Source organism: Battus philenor, unplaced genomic scaffold (assembly GCF_028537555.1).
Source record: "Battus philenor isolate CCGP_79_NKW_IND1 unplaced genomic scaffold, ilBatPhil1.0.hap1 SCAF_6, whole genome shotgun sequence".
In the NCBI taxonomy this organism is placed as follows: Eukaryota; Metazoa; Arthropoda; class Insecta; order Lepidoptera; family Papilionidae; genus Battus; species Battus philenor.
Window position 1 is genome coordinate 5,846,072 of NW_027181726.1, and position 26,053 is coordinate 5,872,124.

Sequence of the window (26,053 nt, forward strand, 5' to 3'; positions counted from 1 at the left end):
CTCTTTGGGTAAGTGTGAACAAAGTTAATACATTAAAAAGTTTATATAACTAAAAAGCATTTTCTTATTTATCTGTAAATAAATTAGGCTTATTAATAGAAATAATATATATATTTTAAATTTTTTCGTACTGGTTTTATGTTCAAACCAAAGTTGATAAAAATGGCTTACGTAAAAATAGCGCAAAGTTCTTACAAAGATTCATTTATAGATTTTCTGATTCACGTGAGAAACGTGTAAATATATTTTAGTCTTATTGCCTCATTTTTGATCCACCTACAAGTAGTAAAAACAGTTCTTTTGCTTGTAAAACTATTAATGTCTTTAAAATTATTAACTCTTTAACAGAGTTTTATAAATAGATTTCACTCGTTACTAGAAGACTTATTTAGATGTAGGGAAAATATAAGTAATCATTAATGATATTACCCTCCGTGTTGCAAGACCATCTCTCAGCAGGATGGAATCAATAAGCTGCCATGGTAGATATGCCAGAAGAGTAACAATCAAAAACCTACAAACGAGTATTCACATAAAAACCTGCTAATTCCATATCTTTAACACTTGAAGTGTAGCTGGTAAATTTATATTTAATTTTTTTAAATGTTTATTAAAGAGATGAATCCTCTTTGGATGAGCGCCTCCTTCTTAATCTTCCATGTCTCTCGTACGCGGCATTTGGTCAATTAGTTTTCCCGACTATGTCAGTTGTCATTGATCTATTTAGTCTGACCACCTTTCTCTTTCCTGAAACCACCTTTTCACTTTGTTGCTAATATGGTACACCGCTTGCATAACATGATACACGTGTCCAGTCCATATTTGCTTCCGTTTTAAGACATGTGTTGTTTTGTCTAGTACAATATAAAAGGCAAGGTACTCAAACACAATTTCCTTTTAATTTTATTGTCTCTTTTTCCTTTATTTTTTTTTTGCGTCTTATATTTTGTTCTTTGAACAATTTCGTCTGAATTGCTTTGTTTGCTACATTGAAGTTTTATGCTTCCGAAGAAGTATAAAACACGTAAATGTAACGAAAAATAAAACACTATGTATTTTTTACATTACGTACACTGTAAACGTTTTTGTTAATTGATTTCAATGTAAACATGTATAAAAGTAGTTGCTATGAACGTGGGACTAGCGAGTATCGAATATATTGTTTTCTTATTATATTTTCAGAGAAATTTATGGTTAACGGTTTTAGTGGATATTTTTTCTATTCTTTATTCAATATAAAGTATCTTAGTTACAGCATATTGCGAAAAGGATGGAATAAGGTATATCCCACCTCCTATGAGTAATCTTTAGAAGTGATCTATATGCAGTGATGGTCGTCCTTCGGCTGAAATGATGATAATGAGAAAATAGGGAAAAAAAGAGTTGACATGTAACAATAATTTTTTTTTAATTGATTCCGTCCGTTGATATTTACAAATTCACCGGGTTTACGGTGCTATATAACGCTGAAAATGCTTGACTTCTAAAATTGTAGTCTAATTACATCTGGTACCCTTGTATCAAGTTAAATTAGATACCAGAATCGAAAATTATAAAAGCTACTAAATTTAACTGTGAAAAAAGTTTTCGTTAAGATTAAGTCTGTGTGTGTAATTATAACATAATACTTTTAGAGCAGTGGTAGCCCAGCGGTAGAGTGCTGAGATTGCAATCCCAGGTTCGATTTCCGAGCCTTACATAATTCACACTTACTGCATTACATAGGACTGCCATCAGTTACAACTAAGTTTCCAGAATCTTCTGGGCCCATCGCCCATATGGACGGCAGCGATCTCTGCATACCATAATTCCACACTGCAATGGCTAACCCGCGTTCCAAGCGTTGCGATTATGGTATAACCCCACATAAATATCTTTGGGGAAGCCTTGCACCACATCCCACTACATATGTTTCAGCCCACAGACGCCCACGCGTCAGAGTGCCAAAAAATTTTACTACCACAACCTCGAGTTTATTGTTATACCAAACTAACGTACGTGGTATTTTACGACAACATTAATAAAAAATCAAATAAATAAGCTTCGACAAGATATATTTAGCATGAGATCGTTCTGTGTAATATTGATTGTCTTGAAATATTTACTACTGCAGAATTCTCCTACGATGTCGAATAATAAATATAACTCCTATCTTACTTATTGCCCAGCAAAAAAACTGAAAATAAAATACTGTTGAAGAAATCTATGCACTGTTGTGGAAAGGTGTACCCATTACAGTTGAAATATGCAAACAAATTCATATACAAAACTTTTCTTGAAACGGTTTATGTTATTTACACAACGAAGTATTTTAAACGAAATGTTAAAAATTTCATTCGATTGTTATATACTGTTTTAAATTAGTTGCTAGATGATAAAAAAATGAGCTCGGGAGACTTATATTGCACATAAACAAATACATTCGTCTTTAAGCGTGAAAAGTGTAAACTCGAAATATTTCTTCAAATTCAAATTCAAAAATTCTTTGTTCAGCGAACATAAAACGGATTAATAATTCTATCAACGGATATCTATCTATCTAGCAACGGAACCTCTCATCATTCACAATAGTGATTCATGTGATAATTTAAGTCTTTATAATCAAGCTAATAAGTTAAGTAAGTAATTATTTTTATTTTTAATTACTTATTACTATTTTAATTAATTGTATTTTGATGTTCAAAAACACATCAAAGGTTTAAAAATCATGATTAGATCTTCTGTGTGATAACCCCAAAATTGTGTAAAAATGCCTGTGAAGCGCTCGTCAAACGCAAAAATATACTACGAATCCAACAGTAAGATTTTCGGTATGCACAGGTTCAAGTTCACAAGAAATCCCACGTATACTCGTAACCCATAGGTCGATCAGTCCGTGATGTACATAATCGTTTGCTGTCCCGTTTTTTATAAACAGAGAGGCGAGTGAGAAATGCAGCTGGGAATGAAGATAAAGTGCAGCTGCATTGCTTTTCTGGTGGGAGATGACGATAGCCGCTTCATATTCTTACACTTCTAAAAACAGTAATAAGTAATGCAATAAAAATAAATAAAACGTTGTTGTGTAAGATTGGAGGTAAAGGATGGGAGATGATTGCAGGGAATGTTTGTAAATAAAGTTTGGGGTGATGAGAAGGATGCAGGACGAGAAAATTCCGAAAAGAAAAATTTAAATCGAAAATTAAAAAACATAGTAAGCGGAAGCAATGCTTAAAATATAGTTTATTCAACAACTAGTACCTCAATTATGTTCTTACACCGAGGTTCATCACATATCTCTTATAAGAGTTTATCTCATGTTCTGATAAATGTCGCGGTTCGGTAAGATAATCTTTTATTTTTGACCATGTAGAATAACATGTTTAATTTACGCAAAATATTCTGAACGCTAAACACATCTAAGAGCGATATCTTCTATGAAATCATTGATCCTTGGTAAGTTTTATAAATTAATCAATAGGATCTTTCTGGACATTGTCCGGGATCCTATTGTAAAAGCGTTCTTTGCACGCACAAAGGTTTACTAATTCGATGAAGTCGAATCTTAAGTACATTAAATACATTATGTCTATCTCACATCCTAAGAAAATTTCTACCTTTTTGCAGACTTATTTTTTGAAGACACTTTACGGTTCAAATTATAAATAGCACGAATATTATAGCACTCTTTAGCGCGATAAACAATCGACAATCAGATGAGTTAACTGATACTTTAAAGTCTCACATAAAACGTTTTCAAAGTTGTTTTTTTTTATTTCTAGTTGAAGTTTTTTATTTGATTTTTAAGAAAGTAAAGACGTAATCTTTTTACTGTAGTACGTGCGTGGGCGTGTCGTGCAATTAGGTGATTTTATCTAGTTTGTTTATTATTTACAAAGTCCGCACAGAATCCCATTAGTGTTAAGAGGTTTTTTGGAATGATTTCAATAAACAAAATTTTCACAATAATAAGGGTGGATTCAAACCTCTGGTCCAAACTTTGATATATACATATATATATATATATATATATATATATATATATATATATATATATATATATATATAAAGGAATTATTTTAATTATTTGTCAACGCAGGATGATGGGTTATAGATGGAAAAGTAAAGATGAACGTATAGCTCATTTGTCCGGAAAAAGCTTTAAATCTTTTACACCTGTTTCCAATCATACTGTTTAAAGTGACCAGAGCTATAAAATCACCCTGTGTTTTTTATGTTTTATCAACCATTACTCTACGCGTAACACGCAGAAGTTATTTTATATTTTTATAACAACAGTCGACCGTTTATGTGGAAAAACGCTTCATTTCTGGTCAAACACGACTTTTGATATACAAAATTATCTGTATTTGTTGTGAGTTGACCTCCTACGCTGCACTTACCAGTCTGTGGTCTCCTCTCCCGACAAGCCCCAGTAGCCACAGCACACAGCACTGCCTCTTAAACTTCCTAGCTAATCCGATACTATTTTCATATAAATACCTTGCGATTCACGTTACTGCATATTTTTGCATTTTAAAATCATATATCACCATATCGTTTTGATTTTAATACATTATTTTTTATCATTTGTTTATGACATTAAATAATTCGGTTATGAAATATGATTCCATCTAAATTTTAAAGTTAGAAACAAATGGTGGCAATAATTAAGCTAAGATAAATAAAAATTCATAATTTTATTCATTAGCATTATAATTATTTATTAACAAAATTATTAGAACTTATGATAAAATTGATAGCTTATTTTAAGTCATTTACAATGCTACCGAAAACACTATACCGCGCCGTAAGTTTCGCCAAAACGAACACTATTATACATATAAAATTACTCTGAGTAGGGACAAAATTAACGCGGTAACCGTTCTTATAATAGAATCACTGTCACAATGTGTTGAACGATCAAATTAAAATTAAAAAAGACTATATAATATATTCCTTAACAAAGCATTCTACTTTTCAGGGGAAGGTGGGATAATGTATATATACTCTTTATTAGAACTAGTACACACTGCTAATATTCTAACTATAAACTTAAATTAGTCAACAACATTTTAACCAATAGTATATGATCTTTTGAATGTTGCATTCCGTCTTCTTCTACAAAATTTTCTCTTATATCTTCTTCTCGTTGAAAATCCTTTCAGCTTTTCGTTATTTGTTAAGTTTTCTACAATATTACTCCATTTCTGATCTAAATCTTCCGGTGGTTTGTCGTTGACTAGAATAATAGGCTTAATAAAAGTAACGCTTTTTTCATCAGTCTTCGTTCTTCTTTCATCTTTTAAATACGCTGACGATGTTCTTGACCAATCTCTACGAACTGATCCTTGTGGTGAATTCAACTTGGAGTCTTTTCCAGATGTCATTGATTCCTCTAAATTTTTATTCGACAATTGAGAAAGCCGTCCTTCGTTCTCGGCCAGTTCGTTGGCCGCAGCTAATGCAGCCTCTGCATCTTGAAGTTGCAGAAACTGAAAAAAAAAATAATTAAAATTTATACCTTAGTTTATTTTAATACCTACACAATATCATTTACGGGAAATACTACGTCATAAGAAAAATTCCCGAATAACCCAGATTGTTAGAAACTAAAATCTAATTGATCTCCTCTATAATGACATCCTTCATATGAAAACTGCCAAAGTTCAAACGCGCCTTGATCTGAGAGAAGCCCATAAGAAACAGAAGAATTATTTGTGATTACTTTTAAATTATCCATAATACTTATAGTAGTAGCAAAATTCATTCCCAAGCTTTTACATCACCATCATCATTTCAGCAGATAGGCTGCAGGCCTTCCTCCCCCGAAGATCGCCACAATGATTGGTCTTGCGTTTTGCTATCATTAAAAATTCTTTACAATATAATAGAACTTTTTCTAGTGCTAATTTTTTGTAGATCGCTATTTTTCTTATATTTATCATTGTTTTTATATACATAGAGTAGATTATTATATGCATATAGTATATATCGATATCGACCCGCATAATATTTACTTCTCTAAAGTTCTTTTACAAAATCTCCCTAATTATTACATTTCAGAAACCACTTTTGTATTATAAATTGTTGATGATTATCTCTTGACAATTAATAGTACGGTTGGATACAAATTAATATCGAGTGTGCGTAATTTTTGATTGAAAAATACTTCGATAAATAAAAATATCTGCTTTTTCAAACCTCTGTAGTTCGATTTTCTTTTTAATCTATGACTAAATACTGTACTAACTAAATATAACGCATTAAACATAACGAAAAGAAAACAAAAAAGGCTCAAATCTAAAATAGAAGTTTTCGAAGAATTAATTATGTTCATATAAGGATAAAGACACAAAAAACAAGCAGTGGCACATAAAAATAAATTCATTACGGTACACAATTAGGATTAAGTATGAAACCGTAGACGCCTCGTAAAACGGCATGTAACCCAGAATATTTTGTGTGATATAATTTTATAACAATACATATTTATTGCCTATAAAATGAGTAATGTGCGAAATGTTTTATGTTTTCATAGATTTAAATAAAGATACAATTGTTTGTTGCTATCGTTTATCATTATTCCATCTTCGTCTTGACTTTCCAATGATATATTACTCTAACAGCTGTTGGTCTATTATTATAGAAAATCATCAAGCATTTAGCATAGATTAAAAAGTCATGCATACTATTAAACTCTGTGTTATTTATTATACTATATTATTTTGATCGTTATTGGGTCCTAAAATAAATTCATGTTACACTTAAATAATTTTATATCAAGAAGCGACTTTTATAAATATTTTATAGAAATATAATTTAAATTTATGTTGTTGTTATAATAATAAAATGAATCTTTGTTTTACACGCAAAGAAGTTGTTAGATACACGGTTTAAGTATCACTAAAATATTTTATTGCATTTTGAGCTGAATCATGCGCTGATAAAACATCGCCGAAAATAATCAACCGGGTGGCCAACATCTTTCTATGAAAACTAGTTTATTTCACATACAAACCAATTTACTTTATTACTCTCACATTTACAATCATAAAGTCCTTTTTATTATGATTCTATTTCATTTAACAGTTGAGGCAAATGTTCAGGTCTAATTATTAACAAAAACCTATAAAGCGCCTACACCTATTTCTATCACACTATATAAAGTGATTACTCTAAAATATTTTACATTAATTTATTTTTCCCATTGGTATGCGATAAGCTAATAACTTTTGGCGATACAAAGTCTACAGGAAAATACAGTAAACAATAATTAATTTTAATATTAAGTAATCCTAAATTTGAAAAAGATTTTTCGTACTATATGTCCCAAAACATTACTTTATATGTCATTAGATTTTCGGGTAGGATGTATCGTATGTAATTATTAGACGGCCAATAAGCTATACATTCACTATTTTGAAGTTTTTCGCCAATCATCCTGTATTCTAACATTTTTAATGACACGCTCGTCGTCAACAGCTTCATCAATATATTGAAATTTACGTGGAATTGATAAAATAAGATCATTTTTTAAATGCTGGTTCCCGTCTTTTTGCATTGGTCGCGAAAAGGGTATTTACATATTTTTATTATAAAAATAACAAAACACTATAAACAAATTCAATAAGGCGACCAAATTTCTATAGAATCAATTTTAATTAATTATTTTAGAATATGATAAACTTGTTGACAAGTTTATCTTCGACCAACTCAAGATCACGACAAAAAATCGAAATCTTAAATTACTATGGCCACATCGCCATGTAACCTCAACTTACTACTTGTAGGGAAAATACAAGTTAATATATAAAGTGGACGATCATCTCCCCGCTGTTCTGCTCAAGTTAACTCAAGGACTCTTTGTTACTACTGCGCTTAGTAAAGCAGAAGATAGAATGACATAGAAACAACTAATCATCGATTCTATCAAGAGGTTTTAAAAAGAACACAACCCCTAGTAACGAAAATACAATTAAGAAAATGATTTAGGACATAAAAAGAAATTGGTAATTAAAAGTTTCAGCAAACGCCTGTTCTGTTAGTAAACTTCATAAATGTTAACATTAAGCCGTCTTGATTTCCGTAATGATTTATTTCCATATTATTTTGTTGTGTTCAAATCGCTTGTTCACGAATCATTATTTTATGATTAACTTTTTACTAGTTTTACAAGTGAAATGATAGCAGACGAAAATCAAAATAAGAAACATTTTTAAGATAACTATCTCTGTCCTTGTGTTAGATAAAGGTTTTATTCAAAATTTTCTACAAGACAATGCGTAATTATATCAAAGCAAAAATTTTATCACATGCTAAAATCTCAGTACGCTTTCATGATTCTGTGTGTGTAATATTTGAAGAGAAATGAACAAAGAACTTCTTAGAAATGTACATTAATTGGTATGTTTTAACTGAACCGTATAAAGACTGTATATTCTGTGAGATTTCAAATAAGAATCTGTTTCATATACATCGCACTATTTGTATTATTTTTATCTGTTTGTATATTTTCATTTCAACTTTTAGATCGGTCACCATTACATAGTTATAATTTTATAGGGAAGTAAGGACGAAGAAAAATAACAAATGAGCTCTAAATTTACTGGAATAACACGAACTGTTTATTTTAATATATCAATTTTCCGTAAATAACATAAGGCATAGTTGGCAATAGGTGTAAAATCTTTAAAAGAGTAATTGCATTGTGTACTATATTCTCCTAAAAAATCGAAGATTTCATAAATAATAAATAACGTAATAAAAAATTCGTATTATAATATAATAAGATTATTAATTGTTTATTAAATTATTAGTCAGTGATATTTTTATAGAAAAAATTAATTACTGTTACATATTTCAGTATAAAAGTTTTAAAACTTTTTGCTCACAAATCGGCTATACAATAAGCCATTCAAAACTTTTACCAATCTTTAAATCGTTTACTTATAACCATAAAGTGTCAATATATAATTTTATTCTTGACCTGTAATATATTTAAGTACCGTTATTAACAATTAAAATAATTTAGAGAATAATGTAATAACATTGTTTTTATACATTTCGGTATAAAAATTTGTGTGGCCCTGGATTCTGATATACATGCGGTTTTGTGAATAGTCAGGTCATGTAAGCAAGGTTGTATAAAGCTCACTTTAAGCGAGAAAACATCACGTACTTCAGTCCATACAAAACTGCTATAACGTTTGTTAGCTATAGTTAACGCAGTGATCCCGGTTAGGCTATAGGAACAAAGATCCAGAAGACATGTGAAATCCACCAATCTGTACGAGGTGTTTATTGGATTAGGACGTCTACCCTCTCTGAGAGAGAGAATAATTACAATTTATAATCAATTTATTTTTTTAAATGTATGTATAATTATAAATCGATTATAACATATGTCCTTCACAAAAATCTGATTTCGTTCATTCTTTTCATAAATCTAAAAATGTCTTATTTTCGAATAGAGTCTCTCTCTGAATTAGAGAATCAGCAAACGCATATATGTTTATAAAGAAGGTTTGAAACTTTTTTGCGGAATAATTGATGACTTCTTTTTAATTGTATATTATATGTATATGTGTGTGCAAGCTATGTACATATTCTATTATCCTCGTATCTAAGAAAGTGTTTATTAATAATTGGTTAAGATTTTGCATCATATCTATTTAAAAAATATTTCAAAGGCTTGATAACCCGTGATGCATAGCATAGATTCACAGTGCGGGTCATAGGCATAGGGTCGGTACGAGACTCGGAACTGACAACCAGCATAATAAATTTAAGGAGGTCCATGCAATTCGTTCATCTTCAAAAATCAGACTCCTCTCCCTACCTATATAAAATTTTTAAAGATCCTACCAATGCTATTTTGGAAGCTAGTTCCAGAAATAAGCTGATGTTCGCTGTTGACAAATTTGAATCCTTAAACAGATTGTAAACAGATTTCTCATATCTATGAATAAACAATACAATTTACTATGAATAGATTGTGCGTGTGCGGGAGATATGAGAAATAAGAAAAGATAAGAGATTTATTACTGTAAATATTTCCCACATCCTATAATCCTCATAATTGTGAGATTTTTAGATACACATACTTCTTCCGAGAGAAATGTTAGTTTTATTAGTACTACATGCTTCAGTGTTCTTAAAAATTGGAGTTAATCCGCTTTAGAAGACGTCACTACTATATCATTGAAAAACAATTTAGAATCTCTGAGGTAGTTAGTTAATCATTGTGAATAAATATATTGAACTTTTTTCAAATAGTAACTCTAAATAACCGTATTTTTAGTATTTTCAAGTCTTTAACAAATAAAATGAATACAGCATTGTCTTATGGTTCGAAAATAACATAAAAATATTTTTTTAATAAATCGTCTCTAGATTATAAAATATAATGTTCGTTCTGTACTTCGTAAAATATTCCATATTAAAGAAACAGTTGATAGCACCTAGAGTGAAGATAAACCGAATATTGCCTGTACATAGAATAGTAAAACGTAATCTTAAAGTATCAATGAAATATACAGGTTGAAAAAAGGTGGTATAAACTTTTACTCTTATTTCCAAAAATTTATGAGCATATCTCTAAAATTTGTCTCGATGATTTAAAGTGCATTCTAAAAAATACAGTATTTAATTTGCAAAGCTTAGTACGATAAAATAAGAAATTAATAACAGCTTAGATCTTAAAATCCAGACGTAGATACATTTTATTTGACTATGACGTCAGAGTCGTTAAAATGAAACATAAGTGCACATTTATCAACGCTAAACCGCTAGCACACATCGCAGTCTTTACAAAACTGCAGAAAAATGTCGAAATAATTTCTAAATGCGTTGAGTAAGTCTACGATTATTGCTCCGCTATGGGCAGATCCATCAGCTTATCTAGACATAGAAGACATCTCGTGACAAGATAATTTCGGTTAATTAAATAAATAACTAAGCTTTAGAGATAATAAACGATATTATAAATTTAACATAACGGTACTGTATTATACCGTAAATACTGACTTTACTTATTCCTTCACAATACAATCTAATTTTTCTCTGAAACGTGTTCCGCTCGGTATTCGGATGACAAAGAATCGTTACGCATTCAAAGCGAAATTTCGAATTTGTTGCTTGATAAGCGGAAGGATTTATTACAATAATAGATTACTAGTTTATTATATTTTTGATTGTATTTATATGTTATATTACATCCCTAAATTTTATTTTATATTATGTTATAGTTAAGAATAAATAGTATATTCAAAAAATATTATTAAGCTAGGTAATTACAAGAATACTATTTGCTGCATATTTTTATCATATCTTTATTTGTTGCGTGTTTCTCTCATCTTCATTAATTAACTGCTCACCTCCCAAAATGTTAACTGGTAGAAAATGCCAACGGCTTTGAGTTCACTGTTAAGCTTAGTACAAGAAGTGTATAAAAAATAATATACACATATTTCAAATCCTCTTTGAATATATTATAATTATTCGAATAAAAAGGGGTTATTTGTACGAGTCTGACTAAAATTATTATTAATTGAAACTTACATCTATTTATATTGTATATATAAAAATGGTAAACATACAATAAAGAGATATGCATTATTTATCTGTACAGTACAGTATATTAACGTCTCTTAACCATTTTACTTCAAAATTATATAGATAAGAAGATGTTTTCCCTTTAATCGTAATCAAAACAAGGCAAAAGCTTTATTGAGCGTCCAATTCACATCGTAGTGACCTTGAAGAGAACCACGTTTACGTATAATACTTGTTAGCGTTAAATATATTCAAACTTAGCAAATTATTTACACAAGTTCGCGCAGCGGTTAGAGAAAATACGGTCATACTCGGGGCAGCTCTGTTTACATATGAACATCACTATCTTATCCGTACGATACTTTGATGTTTCCATGCAAGAAATTTACGATTCAATTGGTAGTTTTGTTAAATTCACTGAGTCACTTGGCTTATATGCACGGCATATGTTATGATGTATATAAGGCATTCCGAGCCGGTGGTAGCTTACTACCTATAATATCAAAATAATTGACAATTCAAACGGATGCGTCAATGTCCACTTGAATAAAGATTTCTTGAATTTGAACGGTGGTTCCGTGCCCGAATGTACCGCAAATAATGATTATTTTAGAACCGCAAAATAACAAGTTATTTAAAAAATTACAGAATTTTGTTGCTATTAAAAATAAAAAGATAACTTAGTTTGCACTCGTAAAAAAATAAGTTTAAGTTTAAGTTTTTAAGAGAGCGTTTTAAATGTTGTATCCGTGCACTTGCTTGAGAATATTTTATCAAAAGACTACCCAGTGCTACAAAAAAATTTAAAACAGCATCCATCATTTTGAATTGCAAAATCTTGAGTATATAAATATTAGTCGAATTCCGCTAGCTATTTAAAAAATATATATTTATATAAACAGCAACACATCAAAATTAGTACTATATTAGCCAATAGTACACGGCCACTTAAAAGAAATGAAAATGTTTTCACAAGTATTAAATTACGATTGTATAGAAAAATTAAGCGCTTCCAAAATTTAGATCATCACGTATTAAAATTAAGTATTGTTTACTATCAGTCCATGAAGACTCTGACCAGCCAGAAGTTATTGGCCTGTCGTATTCCAATACAAAAAATCATTTTTCCAAGTCATTACTTTAACAGAATGATTGGAAATAGGTACAAAAGCCTGAAAGCTTTGTAATGACAAATGAGCTGTATATTTAATCATTAAAATCTTTTATAGCTTTTATTGCTTAATGTGTACATACGTGATTATCGTTTCAAACTAAAATTTGTCAAAGTTTAAACACAATTGAATTAATGTCACTTTGAATACAAACCCGGACGTAGTTCACTAACAAATAAAGTTGCAACACCAACACGGTGAATGACAAATTTAGAACTATTTGTTCGAAGCTTTACAATAGAGTAACGATTTATTAATATAGCCCGAAAACTTGCTATAAACTTTTCCAAATACTTGGAAATCAATTCCTGAATAGTTGGATAACTAAAAACAATTCGCACTTGGCCCCCGTGGACGGATGAATTACGATTCGAAATCTCATCCTTCAGTTGAAAAGGAAATAATGTCTTCATAGATTAACGCGAAAATTACTCATAATAATAATCACATTTTTAATGTAATATAATATTTTTTAAATACACGAATTTTATGCTATGCCTATATGAAATGATTTTAAATGAAGAATGTTTATAAAGTTAAAATTTGCTCGAATTATTAGAAAAGAAAACTTATGCAGAAAACATGTTATTAGAAAAAAATGACTGATTATAAGATTGTGTTTTTATAATATGAGCTTTTTTTAGAGAATTTATAATTTAAGTGTTTTTTTTTGGACATTGGTTAGGTTCTTGAAAAACGTTGAATGCAAGCCGCTTCTAACCGGTCCTATTGGAAATCTATAAGGGGGCGTATATCCAGCAGCGGACGTCCTGTAAAATGATGATGATGGTGATGGTGATGAGGGTGATGATGATGATTATTATTATAATGATGATAATAATAATGGTGATGATAATAATGATAATAATGATGATGATGTCGATGATAATGGTGATGATGATAATAATAATGCCGATGGTGGCGATGATAATGATGATGATGATGAATTTCGATTAAAGCGGCATTTAAGACGAAAAGTTTAAAATTTAAATTACTAATCCTACTTTTGTCCGTAATTGAATAATCAATTTTCTGTACCAATAGATTAAGAAACGCTGGTAAATAAAAAAGATAATCGGAAAATGCGGTCATTTACTCCAAGTTATTTACATAGCCCGTTTACGACAAAACGTAGAAGCAAAAGATGCGAATAGATTGCCTCTACCCATTTGAAGAATGTTAAAAATCGTACTAAATCCCTCGCAATTTTTTCTATTACTATGAAAATTTATCTAAAGTTAACGAAACTGTAATATATATTCACTTGCTACAAAATACACAACCAACGCTAATGGAAAACCGTAAGACAAACAAATGCATGAAAATAAATCTGGCTTGTTTGTAATCTTCTCGTATGCATTAAAAACGAATCATTTCCTATATTTTTGCTTGTAAACTCAAAGAGCGACCGTGTTCTACGTTTATTAGTAACAAATCACCGTGGAATCGATTATCTCCAAGTCCGTTTGGTCTGCAGCCAAAATATTATGCGTGACTTACGATCGAGAAAAGGTTTTAAAGGCTATATAAAAACAATTATTATCTTGGCTGCTCTCTTGTTGGAAATAAATATCAAATATAATGAATCTATGAAATTTCAGTGTATAACAGAGTAAGAGAATAAGTGTTTATTCGTTTGATTTATATTAATCCCGGTGACACATTCAATTAAATAAGATGTGTTAAACATATGCGTAGGTAAACACGCATTCCTACACCTTCCCAAATTCTATACTTAAATCATAGACTTATACTTTAGTTTAAAATTATAATTAGTTTAAACTGTTCATAAAATAATTTTGTAAATTATGTTATAAGAAAAGACAGGAGTGATAGTAAGCGTTTAACAACACACTACTAAAATGCAAAATCAAAAAGAACAAGCGTTCTTCTTCCTTTTCTTGTTTTCAGTTAATAGACACCCGCTGCAAGGCATAAGCCTCCCCATAGATCAGCACAATGACTTCAGAAGTAATGTTACACCGATTAGTGACAAACACAGAGTGATTAGATACTAATGGATTCAGGCGTTACTTTGCGAAAGTCCATCCTAAGTAAGAAAAAGACTAATATATAGCTACTTCCGCTATGTACGACATTACTCCTGATGATGCCCCGTGGGGGAGTGAAACATGTGTTGAGTTATTTAACGCGTGCGCATTTATTAGTAGGCTGGCGGGCGGTGCTATTTATTGCACGACAACTGCTACATAGCGGAAGTAGCTATATATTAGTCCTTTTCTGACTTCTTGTGACTTTAACTATGTCGTCGGTCCACCTAGTAGGAAGCCAACCATCATTGCGTCAATAGTTTATTAGCAAAAAAACACTTATAAAATAGTAACTTTTATTGTAATCATGATAGTAATATTTATTTTAATTTTTTATTACATTTTAATTTTAATTATAGATAACGTTGCAGTTGAATTTATAATTTGTGGTTAGAATTAGATTCCAAGACTATAAATTCCAAATGTTGTGCACGTCTGTTAAAAATTTGTTTATTTGTGTTTACATTTTTTGGACATAACTTAATCCGCTGTCCAAGTGATGTTTGCAAATTCCGCCGGCTCGAGGCAACACGACAGAAGGCGCTCAGTCTAAAAATCTTTTGACATACCGAATTTCAAGGGGTCCCTGGGGAACATTGGCTCGGGCCGCTACATATTACAATTTCAACGGTTACAAATTATATAGATTTACGATCTATGTGGTGCAATATCAAACCCAAGGAGTTTTTCTCTCCAAATATCAATACTAGTTTATAAGGACATATTGTCATTGTTAATTTAGTGTAAGTATTTATAATTAATTGTTTATATTAACTTTAATAAATATACAATTTAAAACTAAGAAAACAAAAATGGAGTGCACAAAATGTATACAAAATGTACTTCCTGTAAATTAAATTAAACAATTCATAAATATTAATATATTTATTTTCATACGTGTTCTCGACTTTCTGAACATGATTCATAATTAGCATATCATCGAGCTTGTAAATTATTAATTACAACAAAAATTGAGTGAAAACTCGAACGATAATTAATATTATGGCGTAACATATTTCAATTGTTGTTTTTTTATATCAAGTATATTTACCACTGAAAGTATTGTACTATAATCTAATCTGCTTCGTATCTGCCCTCATAGTAGTAATTGAACCACGGGAGACTAAATTTTATGTTGCATGAAAAATATATCCAACTAGTTTTATGAGTTAACTCGTGTGGAAGTGAAACAAAATTATTATCTATACAAAGGATACTTGTATTATTTTATGTTTGCAATTAAATATAGAGTTTAAACATTTATTTTTGTTCTTTCTAATTGAAATTGATTACCGTCTCATACGGATGTTATAACTGTTGACTGTTAAAAAAACATTCAGGCTGATTAGTTGTAGGTATAAAGGCTTTTAATGGATGAATATATAGTTCAAATGCTGTCAATTAATGTGTGGTACATCATAGGGTGTAATTGACCAGATAGTTTTTGACCAATAGAAATCGGTTTCGAACATAATAAAAAACGTGATGATAATGTAATAAGAAAATACATTACAAAATTTTGATTAATGTATTAAAAAAGTAATGTTGTTTATTATAAAATTAAATTTTATTATTATTATAAATTTATTGTAAATTAATGTTTATAATCTATCCTTACAGACTTTGTACTGCTAGAAGTAATATAATAGAAAAATAAATTATGATAATTGATTTCGGTCTGATCCCTTGTAAAAATTTTATAGCTTTTTGCTGAAAAATCTAGACATGCCTTGTAAATAAATAGATAAGTAAATAAAACAATAAGGTATTTAATGATTAACGTGTGTTAATCCGGCTTGTTTTATTGTTAAATTTTTATGAAAATTTTCTTTTGTGTTTATACTTATTGCAATAAATAAATTGTAAAAAGAATATGGAGTACTTTCTTCGGAAACCGCCCTAACAATATTTATGTTAAGAAAACCTAACAGTTCTCCTTAGTTCGTCGAACAAGTCCAAGAACAAGAACATTCAGACTAAGTAGTTGACTTTAGAAAAAAAAATGTAATTTGATAAACTTTTATCTAGCTACAAAAACGAACAATTAGAAAATAAGAATTATCAATTGCTATATAATAAACCGTAAATATATTATTATACGTATCTCAAAAGTATGATAGACCCTGTAAGTTTTTTCATTTACAGTTGATCTTGTTTCTTAACCCTTAACCCCGGAGAATATGTTGACAGGTCTTTTTCCCAAAAGTTTACCAATTTCTCCTTTACATTTTTCCAAAACAAATACTTTTATATTCCATCCCTACTTCAAAATATATATAAATATATGTGTATATATAAATAAAAATATAATATTATAATGAAATATAATATGAATTATATTTCATATTATTTTAATTTTATATATGTAAACATATATTTATCTATATATAAATATTATTATAGAACGCATAAACAAAGTGAAGTAATTTTTTTAATTTTTTTTTCTGCACAGCGTCAGGCTAATAACTTTTGACAGTACTCGTAATAAATATCCTTTTAATGAAGCAAATTGTTTTAAGAGAAAACTATTAAATTTGCAACCAGCCAGTTTACGTCCGAGGAATGTTCAAATATTTTTAATATACTTTAAATTCCAAATTGACGTATCTGCAGCAGTATCAAATTGTATACAGGGTGATCGGTAATTCATGGATAAACACCGGCCGCTGACTCACTGGCGGGCGGTTCATTTAGCCCAACGTAAACATCCACGTGAAATGCGTCTGAAGCGACTGACGCTGCTTTGACGGAGTGTTTACGAAGTTCGCTAGATGTTAGATTAAAATGTAGGCGCGGTCACACACCGCTGACCACTATACGTGGACGAAAATTCAATTTTCTGCCTTCCATTGTGTACGGTCTTACTTTAAATTAATATATTATATTTATTTTTATTCTTTTATTTATTTAAGTTATTATCTATTGACAGTGACCACTTTTGTATGTCATGAGTAGAATTTCAAAGACTAGAAATTATGCGCACACACATAAACTTGTAATGCTGAAATTTCGTTAAAAAAAACTAGCAAATTAATCACGGGTATAAGATAGAAGTTATCTTAATTTAACTAAGAAAAAGCAGGTCGCCTTTTCTTAGTTAAATCTAAAATTAAAAGTATATTATTATTATATATAAATCTTATTGTAACAGACAAGAGTTTTTAGTTGATTAAAATATAAGTAACTTGGTTAGTTCACTTTTTTGCACAGTTGATATTATATCATACATATCAAACATTGTTAAATTTTATTTAAAAAAGCAAATGTTGATTTTTTATCCGGTTCTTCTCAGCAGATCAGCATTCTAAACCACTGGTAACATTCACGGATTGACTACACTGAACTTTTTATATTGTAATAAATAATTGACCATTCAAAATTCCGTGTAACTTTCTACTTGAATAAAGATAATTTGGATTTGAATCAAATTCAGCTACCTTATAATGACATCTTTTAACTTAAACCTATATAGGTTCCGAACGCGCCTTAATCTGAGAAACCCGTTTTTTTGTGGTCACTTATATAATATCCTTGATACAGTAATATAGAAGTTTAAAGCCAAACATTATTTTAATAAAATAATCGTACTTAATACAATAACTTTTCATACGACGTTTTGGCTTAATGAACTTCTTAAATTTATTACATGATTACAGAAATATTACACAAGAGTTTTATGTAATACCGCTAACTTATTATAATTTACCGCTAATTTTCATTTGAAGTACTAATCTAGTGTACACCGCTATTTCCTTATATTTATTTATATTTTTATGCACATAGACCTTTATATAGCTTTATACGTTAAGATCTACATTCAAAGAACCACGATACTGCGCTTTTCTGTGCATTGAGTATTAAAGGTTTCTCCAATATGGTAAGGATTACGGATACGGTTTCGCAATCCGTAATACTTTCTCAAAATCCTTCGATTACAATTGTAGATGTTTTCCTTTTATAAAATTAAATAAGATACTCCTATAAATAAGTTGGTTTACCTCATATATTTTATATGATATATTAAATACAAATAAAATTATGAATTGTAAGTACGTTAGAGATAAAGAAACATTTATTCGTCCAATATGAGGGATATTAGAAGAAAGTCTACGACCAATGTGTGTTACCTGTGATGACATACCACACAGAAACGTGGTTTCACATTTCGGGTCTCTTTCGCAAACTCATTGGCCCTCAACTAGCCATGGTTTTGCTCGGAATGTCTTTGTAAGATCGAATCAGGAATGAATGTCATGAATCCGTAAACATAACCGACATAGTCCAGCGGATTAGCTTGTGAAAATGACATTGAACAGACCATAAGCGCTTAATTCGTAGGAGTTGAGACCATAAGGTGAATAGAAAACCAACTTAAAGACATCGAAAGAGATTGGATATAAGCCGCTTCAAATCCATCCTAATGGATATAAATCGGGACAGCCTATGTTCATTAATGGACGTTCCTACGGCTGAAATACAGAATTATCATCATCATATGATGAAAAAGAGATAAAGATGGATCAGTATGATAACATTTTCTTCAAATTCCTTACTAACTTTAAATTGTCTTCTTATACTTTTCTTGTTATTATTATCAAAATATACATGTTGTAATCAATGGTAATTATTTTTACAGTGTTACACTGGTGTTTGTTAATCTAAACACGACAATATGACCCAATAATTACTTAAGGGACATAAAAGCTTTAATAAATTAAAGAGAAGTTAAATATTTTTCGAGCACTCAAACTATCGGGCTTACGACGGACTTTTAGAGATCATTATTTATGTTTAGTACATTAGCAAATTAATATTAAAGCGCCGTTTTGGATAATGACATAATATTAAAAAGACCTAAAATAAATGCTATTGCTTAATAAAAGAAATAAGTCAAAATAATACTTTCATAAATAAATATGTACTATAAATACAATTTGTTTTATAAGGGCCTAACTCAAACGAATTTAAATTTTAATATAATTAACAACACTAGTTAGAAAATGGTATAAAATATTTCAAATCAATTAAAATTTCGTTTTCATCTTAAATGAATCATTGATCTAAAATTAATTTCGGTCTCTAAACAACATTAATGGCCAAAACAACAAAAGTGATCACTAATAACTACTGAATATTGCTCTGATGTTCAGCACAACAGAACGTAGAAAATAAAGTCGATAATAGTGTGAAAGTTTTATCTACAATAAATTTCACATCATTAGCGTATACATTATACTGAATAATACGATAAAATGTGTGTAGACCTAAATGGGAACCGAATGAGTTAATTATAAAAGTTGAGACGTACCTTGTGCTTGTCCCTCGATGCCGTGTATAGAACCCAACCCACGTAGACAAACATAATCAACGCGGGAACAACGAGACTTGCGACCACAGGGATCCGACGCACCCACGCATGGTAGATAGCTAACAGTAGCAAAGATATACCGACCAAAATTGCTATGTACCGACCCGTTCGCCGCCGCTCCTCCTGGAACAGAACGAGGAAAGTTTACATTAACTTTTACGCCACCCAATCAAAGTTAAATTTCTTTCTATTCGTATACATCCAGAATATTGATTCACGATCAAAGTAACAGATTTCTTTTTAGGCTTTTCAATTTTCTCAAACCCAATGAAATTTCGTTTTATTGGCATCGGAAACGAATACGCAACATGTACACGCAAACTACGAAACTTCCCACTTTATTGAATAAAAACTTAAGATATTATATGGCTGTGTATGTTTTTTGTGACAAAAAGTATCAAGGCTAGTGAAGCGCTCTATTCATTACGATACTAAGACGCCCAGTGTTTTACAATCAAAATTTTGCGAAGCATTGCGGTCGTCATCTTGATACATTATAGTTAAGAACTAAAATGTTGGCTTTGACTTCACCGATCAATGCAGATTTTTTATAAGAAGCTCAGAGATAGTTACTTATTAAAACCTGTATAATCCATTTTTACAGAGATCACTCGAACCAACTTAATTTTGAAAGTCCTCTTTAGAAAATAATTAGATGATATGTCATCTATATCCAGTTATTTCATTAGTAACTTCTTCGGCAGCTTTAGTTTCCAATTTTGATTTTTAAAACTCTTATCAATAGTACGTATTGGTTTGACATAGAGTTCTGGATATAAATTAGCTACTATATTCACTCAACACGTTGTTATTTAAACCCGGAAAACTGTAACTTGTTCACTAATGTCAGGAGGCAAAAATAGAATCAGCTGTTGTACTCATCAGGCCGCTCGTTTTTAAAGGTTACAGTTTAACAAAAAAAGACTATCCTATTAAAAAAACGGTTATTTGCTTTGATTTTGAAATGTTTAACTTAATTTCTGTCTAACATGGATACTTTCTGGTAGATATTTTCTTCTAAAAAGCGCTCAATAATTAGTCGATGAGATTCACTGATTTCCGGTGTAGAAAGCTCCGTAGTAAATGAAATTACTGATGGATATTTTAATTGCCTAAACAAAATGTATTTCACAAAAAATGTAGCGTAACCTGTTTTGCCACGTATTGAATTGGCAATTACAGCATCAATTGGTTTGAAGTAACAAAACGCTGAAAGCGCTTATACCAAAACTCTTTGAACTAACTAGACTCGCCTTTATTAAATATTTCACTGGAGGGGGTGACCGCCAAAGCTTAGGCGGAGGCGCTATTGAGTGACTTCGAATCAGAACCCCCGTAGAGAAGACTATTGATAAGAAATATTTTGAACATTTGCTATTCCTCCTAACGCAGTACAAAGTGCAACTTATAATAGTGTTAAGACGACTTTTTTTTCTATGGCCCATTTACTGAGGCTTCTCTTTCTATCCTTATCGTGGTTGTAGAGAGTTTTTATTCAGCATTATAAAATTTTTTCGCGTTCTATTTTTTTTCTTTTCTTTTTCCTCATTTAATCATTACATTATCTTTCTTTTATCATCTACCATCCTTACTACATTATTTGTCTTTACTGTCCAATCTTCATTACCATTCATGCATCGTCTTTTATCCCACATTCTAGGATATCACAGTTTATTTTTTTATACTTTTTTTTTAAATCACATTGCAGTATCATAGACTTAGACGGTTCTTATACTTTATTTTTCACTTTATACTTTTTATATAGCACCTTTTTATTTTACTAGAACCTGTTTTTATTTTTCAGTCTAAATTTCATACACTTTATAATAATTACTCTTTTTGTCTTGCCCGACCTCTTAGCATCCTAAATCTTGTTTTTGTTTATTACGCACTGCTTTTTGCAGTAACCCAAGAAGGTAAGGCGACTCTAGTCTTCCCCCACAAGGGTAGCGATGAGTGTGTGTAAAGTTTTTGTTAAATGTAATAATGCTTGAGAATCACCATCGTCTAAAGATTTCCTCATTCCTGAATCGTCTGAATTTATTATTAAATCAAAAGAACAATTTAAATTTATTTTCTATGAAACTGTAGTCTACTAGCATTCTTCTCATAGCATAATGAGTAAAAATGAATAAATAAATAGATAAACTACTAATGGATTATCGAGGTGGCAACACTAAATATTTAAGGATGTTACATAAAATGGTTAAATGAACTTAAATGAAAGCTATTGAGGATCATTTTAGAGATATCATTGAAAATAAATTTTATTCGCATGATAGATCATACATTTTACAGTTTGGCAAACATAGATATATACACTTTACATATTAAAATATAATACAAACGAATATGCATGCATTTCTATTTGTGTGTGTCTTCGTGCGTAAGTGGTACGTACATAAATTAACAAACACTAATTATGTCTACTTTACAACAGTTGAGCGCATTAATTCGGTATTAGATTAACTACAGTTGCCTTGTAGCGAACCCGACATCTGTTCATATTATATCCATCTTGATTGAATTAATGCACTAATGAAATGAAACATCTAACTTCAATATTCACGGCCATTACATTGTATTGTTATGTACTCAATTCTGTAATTAGTATGAAATGCGTTTTATTAGTTTATTTATATCAATACATGTATATATTTACTTTACAGGGTGATTTGTGTTATTGTAGGTAATAAAAGTTGATTAAGGTGAAAAAAAACCATACTTTCTGTCAATTAGTGTGTCGTACACCCTATACATAAATCAATGGTTTTAAAAATAATATTACGTATATAATAATATAGTAAGAAAAAGCGTTATCAAAATTCTGATTACTACATATTAAAATTAACTATCATTCATTATCTGTGCACACTCTATTCTGCCTGAAAAATTAAATTATAGTAACCTATTTTAGAGTTATAACTTTAAGGTTCATTAGGAAAAGGTATAAAATCTTTAAGCCTTATTGCTTACAAAAGAGCTATGTATTCACTCCTTTAAAGTTTTTACGTCTATAACCAATCACTGTGTATAATATTTTAACTACAAGTCGAATGATGGCTTAATGAGGGAATAAAGACAAAAATGAGATTAATATATCTTTTACTTGACTTTAAATCTATTTTCTTTATATATTTGTTATATACATATTGTACAGTTTCTACTCAGCATTTTTAAATTAAATTATTTATAAATCACATTCTCCTATTTTACTTTTTATAATGTTCAAATAGAAATATTACTTACGTGTTGTTTAAGATAAAAGTCGTCAGTTTCAGGTCGAAATATACGTATGTATGTAAACATTGTATTTTCACTATTAATGATAAAATTGTTGAAAAAAATATTAATATACGTAAAAACACATTGCAAGGTAAAATGTTCTCAACACTCAAACGGCTGGTGAAAAACAACATGTATAGCTCGGCCCGAGTGGCGTACCTTTACTACGAGAATTTAACTAAGAAGAATTCTGTATACAAATGAAAATTACATTGAGTAGGCGTTAAATTTCAACACGTGGCTGAACGATATTTATTAAGTTTTAATCATTCGATTACGTGCAGAGTAAAAACATTGCATCGGACATCGTTTCAGTGTTCTACAAAAAAAACGATTTATCTTATGTGTTCATTCTTTTAATTAAAAAAGTAAAGAGAAATTAAAAAAATACGTTTGTTCATAATTAAAACGTAATGTAAAGATATTATGAAAAAAAGGGAAATAAACTTTAATGCAAAAGAAAAGAGATCGTTATAATTATAGCTTATTCAAAATAAAAAAAAATAAGTCGGCTCTATCAATCGATATTTTTTATTTCGATATAAATACCGCTAGGTGTACTTCATTTCAATACGCGTATTTGAAAGTCAAAATCTTTACAGTTAAGTTGGTTTTTTTATAACTCTCACATGTAATTACATTATTCAAAAATAAATATTAAAAATTCTTTAACATAATTCACTTTTGTAAATTAAGCACAGAATTTAATACTTAACATAAAATTTAAGAAGAAGTGGTAAAAAAAGGTTTAAACATATAATTAACTCTGAAAACAGTGAGAAAATATATGAGTAAAATTGTACACACAAAAATTATAAATAAAATCAATCATTGTAAATTAACAATGAATGTTTTTTTAAAAAAAAACGTTTAAGGCTTTTAGAATATTAAATCGTTATTATACAATTTTTATGTAACTAATTGCGTTTAACACCAAAAGATTTTTAAGTAAAGGAAACCTAAGCCATTAATAACCATTCATAGGCTTAAGTTTGTGTAACCTTATTTTTTTTTATTTACCTTCACTGATGAGACGGGGGCCGTTTGCAGCAAACTGACAGAGCCACGAACTTCATTGTTCAATTTCAGATTCATATTTTCTGAAAATATTTTTCATGATAATGATTTACCTAAAGATAGTCCAAATTATTTTAGACACATTGTATCCGTAATAAAATGTCAATAAAAACCGGCAGTTTTTGAAACAACAACTGGAAATTTTGTGCATTTACTCTACCTGCCGGTTATAAAAATATTTTAATGGCTTATGAAAACTTTGAAACATTTTACGATGTCATTAAAAATATAACAGCTTCACTCAAACTTAGATAAGATGTTTTTATTAAAAAATATTTAGTAAACAAAACATTACAAAATATTATTATTTTAACAAAAATGAAGATCTTTAATTTATATTAAAATATCAAATTAAATTTGAACGCAAAATGAAACACACCTGTCGCACATAAGGGCCTACGATAGGATAAGATAAGTGCAAAGCCATCTGCAGTTACGACAAGGATAAGCTGACGACTGCATGCGTGTGCGCGTATTGCCCGAGGCGGGCGGGAATACACTGCAGGCAGAATTAAAGCGACTGCATAATGATCTTACGCCTTATTTACTTCGGCCGTAAAAAAGTCGTAAAAACTCTGTAAGCAGTAGGCATCATTCAGACGCGGCCGTAGCCCACGAAACAGCGGCCCGGCCCCGAAACAATGATGCAATTAATCACAGGGAACGTAAATATCGGCGTCTGAAGCTTAACAGATCGGATTTTTATTGAATGAATAATGCTAACCATACCGCTGTGTCTATAAACATTTTTCGCCAAATTCCTTAATTTACGATAGTCCAAAACGGCGAGAAATTCGCTAACAGACCACGCCGCTGTTGTACATTGCACTCAGTACCGGATCTTCTTTAACATTGGCCTGAATTTCAATCTTACTAAACTTATCTGTTGTTTATGTTGATTATTTCAACAACGTGCAATTACATTTGAAATAGTCGAAATAAATTTAGTGTAAGAAAAGTTGAACATTAAACAATAGTCTGTATAAATAAACAGACAGTATTATGATTATTTCAGCTGTTTTGGCTTTTTCCTTAGGATGAGTTGATCTGCATCCAGCGTCTCCCTAAAACTTAAAAAGGCTCTGAATTCCACCTTAATCAATGTTATTCTTTGAAGGGTTTTACCATTGATTTTCGACGCATATACATTATATAAACAACGGCAGACTAATAAATTTAGTCATTTTATTTCTCGTTTATAAAACCTAGACTAAAAATATCGGTAAATACATTACTGAATAAGTTATTCCACAATAAGGGCCAAGACAAGTACTTTCGCGGCAGCAATCTTATGAGTTTTCTTACAATTTGATTTCTTCCTCTTCAGGTATATCACACAATTAATACAAAAATACGTACTAAGCTCTAAAAATATAAGAATCTATGTTATAAAATTAAATGAGCATAAAAATTGTCTGATTATTAAAATGTATTTCAGAATAAATTGATTAAAATTCGAATTCTAGCCTTTTCAATAAAGTTAAAAAAACTCAGTATTATAAACGAAGAATACCTAAATGTTATAAAGTACTTAATAACTTGACATTGAAATTACGTTTACTATT

General features: G+C 30.0%; 1 protein-coding gene across 1 annotated transcript; it reads right to left on the reverse strand.

The window, feature by feature from the left end:
• Window positions 1–4,803: 4,803 nt before the first annotated feature.
• Window positions 4,804–24,931, reverse strand: LOC137930610 (uncharacterized). The gene is made up of 4 exons (XM_068773908.1): window positions 24,868–24,931; window positions 24,432–24,511; window positions 20,067–20,249; window positions 4,804–5,474 (listed from the first exon to the last, which is right to left on the reverse strand). The coding sequence occupies exons 2-4, from the start codon at window positions 24,504–24,506 to the stop codon at window positions 5,055–5,057; spliced, it is 678 nt and encodes a 225-aa protein (XP_068630009.1). The 5' UTR covers window positions 24,507–24,511; window positions 24,868–24,931; the 3' UTR covers window positions 4,804–5,054.
• Window positions 24,932–26,053: the final 1,122 nt, after the last annotated feature.

Excerpts from the sequence above, each read along its gene's own strand:
- LOC137930610 (XM_068773908.1), bottom strand. The coding sequence starts at position 24,506 with ATGAATCTGAAATTGAACAATGAAGTTCGTGGCTCTGTCAGTTTGCTG. Across the intron at positions 20,250-24,431 it reads CCCCCGTCTCATCAGTGAAG|GAGGAGCGGCGGCGAACGGG; the intron begins GTAAATAAAAAA and ends GTTCTGTTCCAG. Across the intron at positions 5,475-20,066 it reads CATCGAGGGACAAGCACAAG|TTTCTGCAACTTCAAGATGC; the intron begins GTACGTCTCAAC and ends TTTTTTTTTCAG.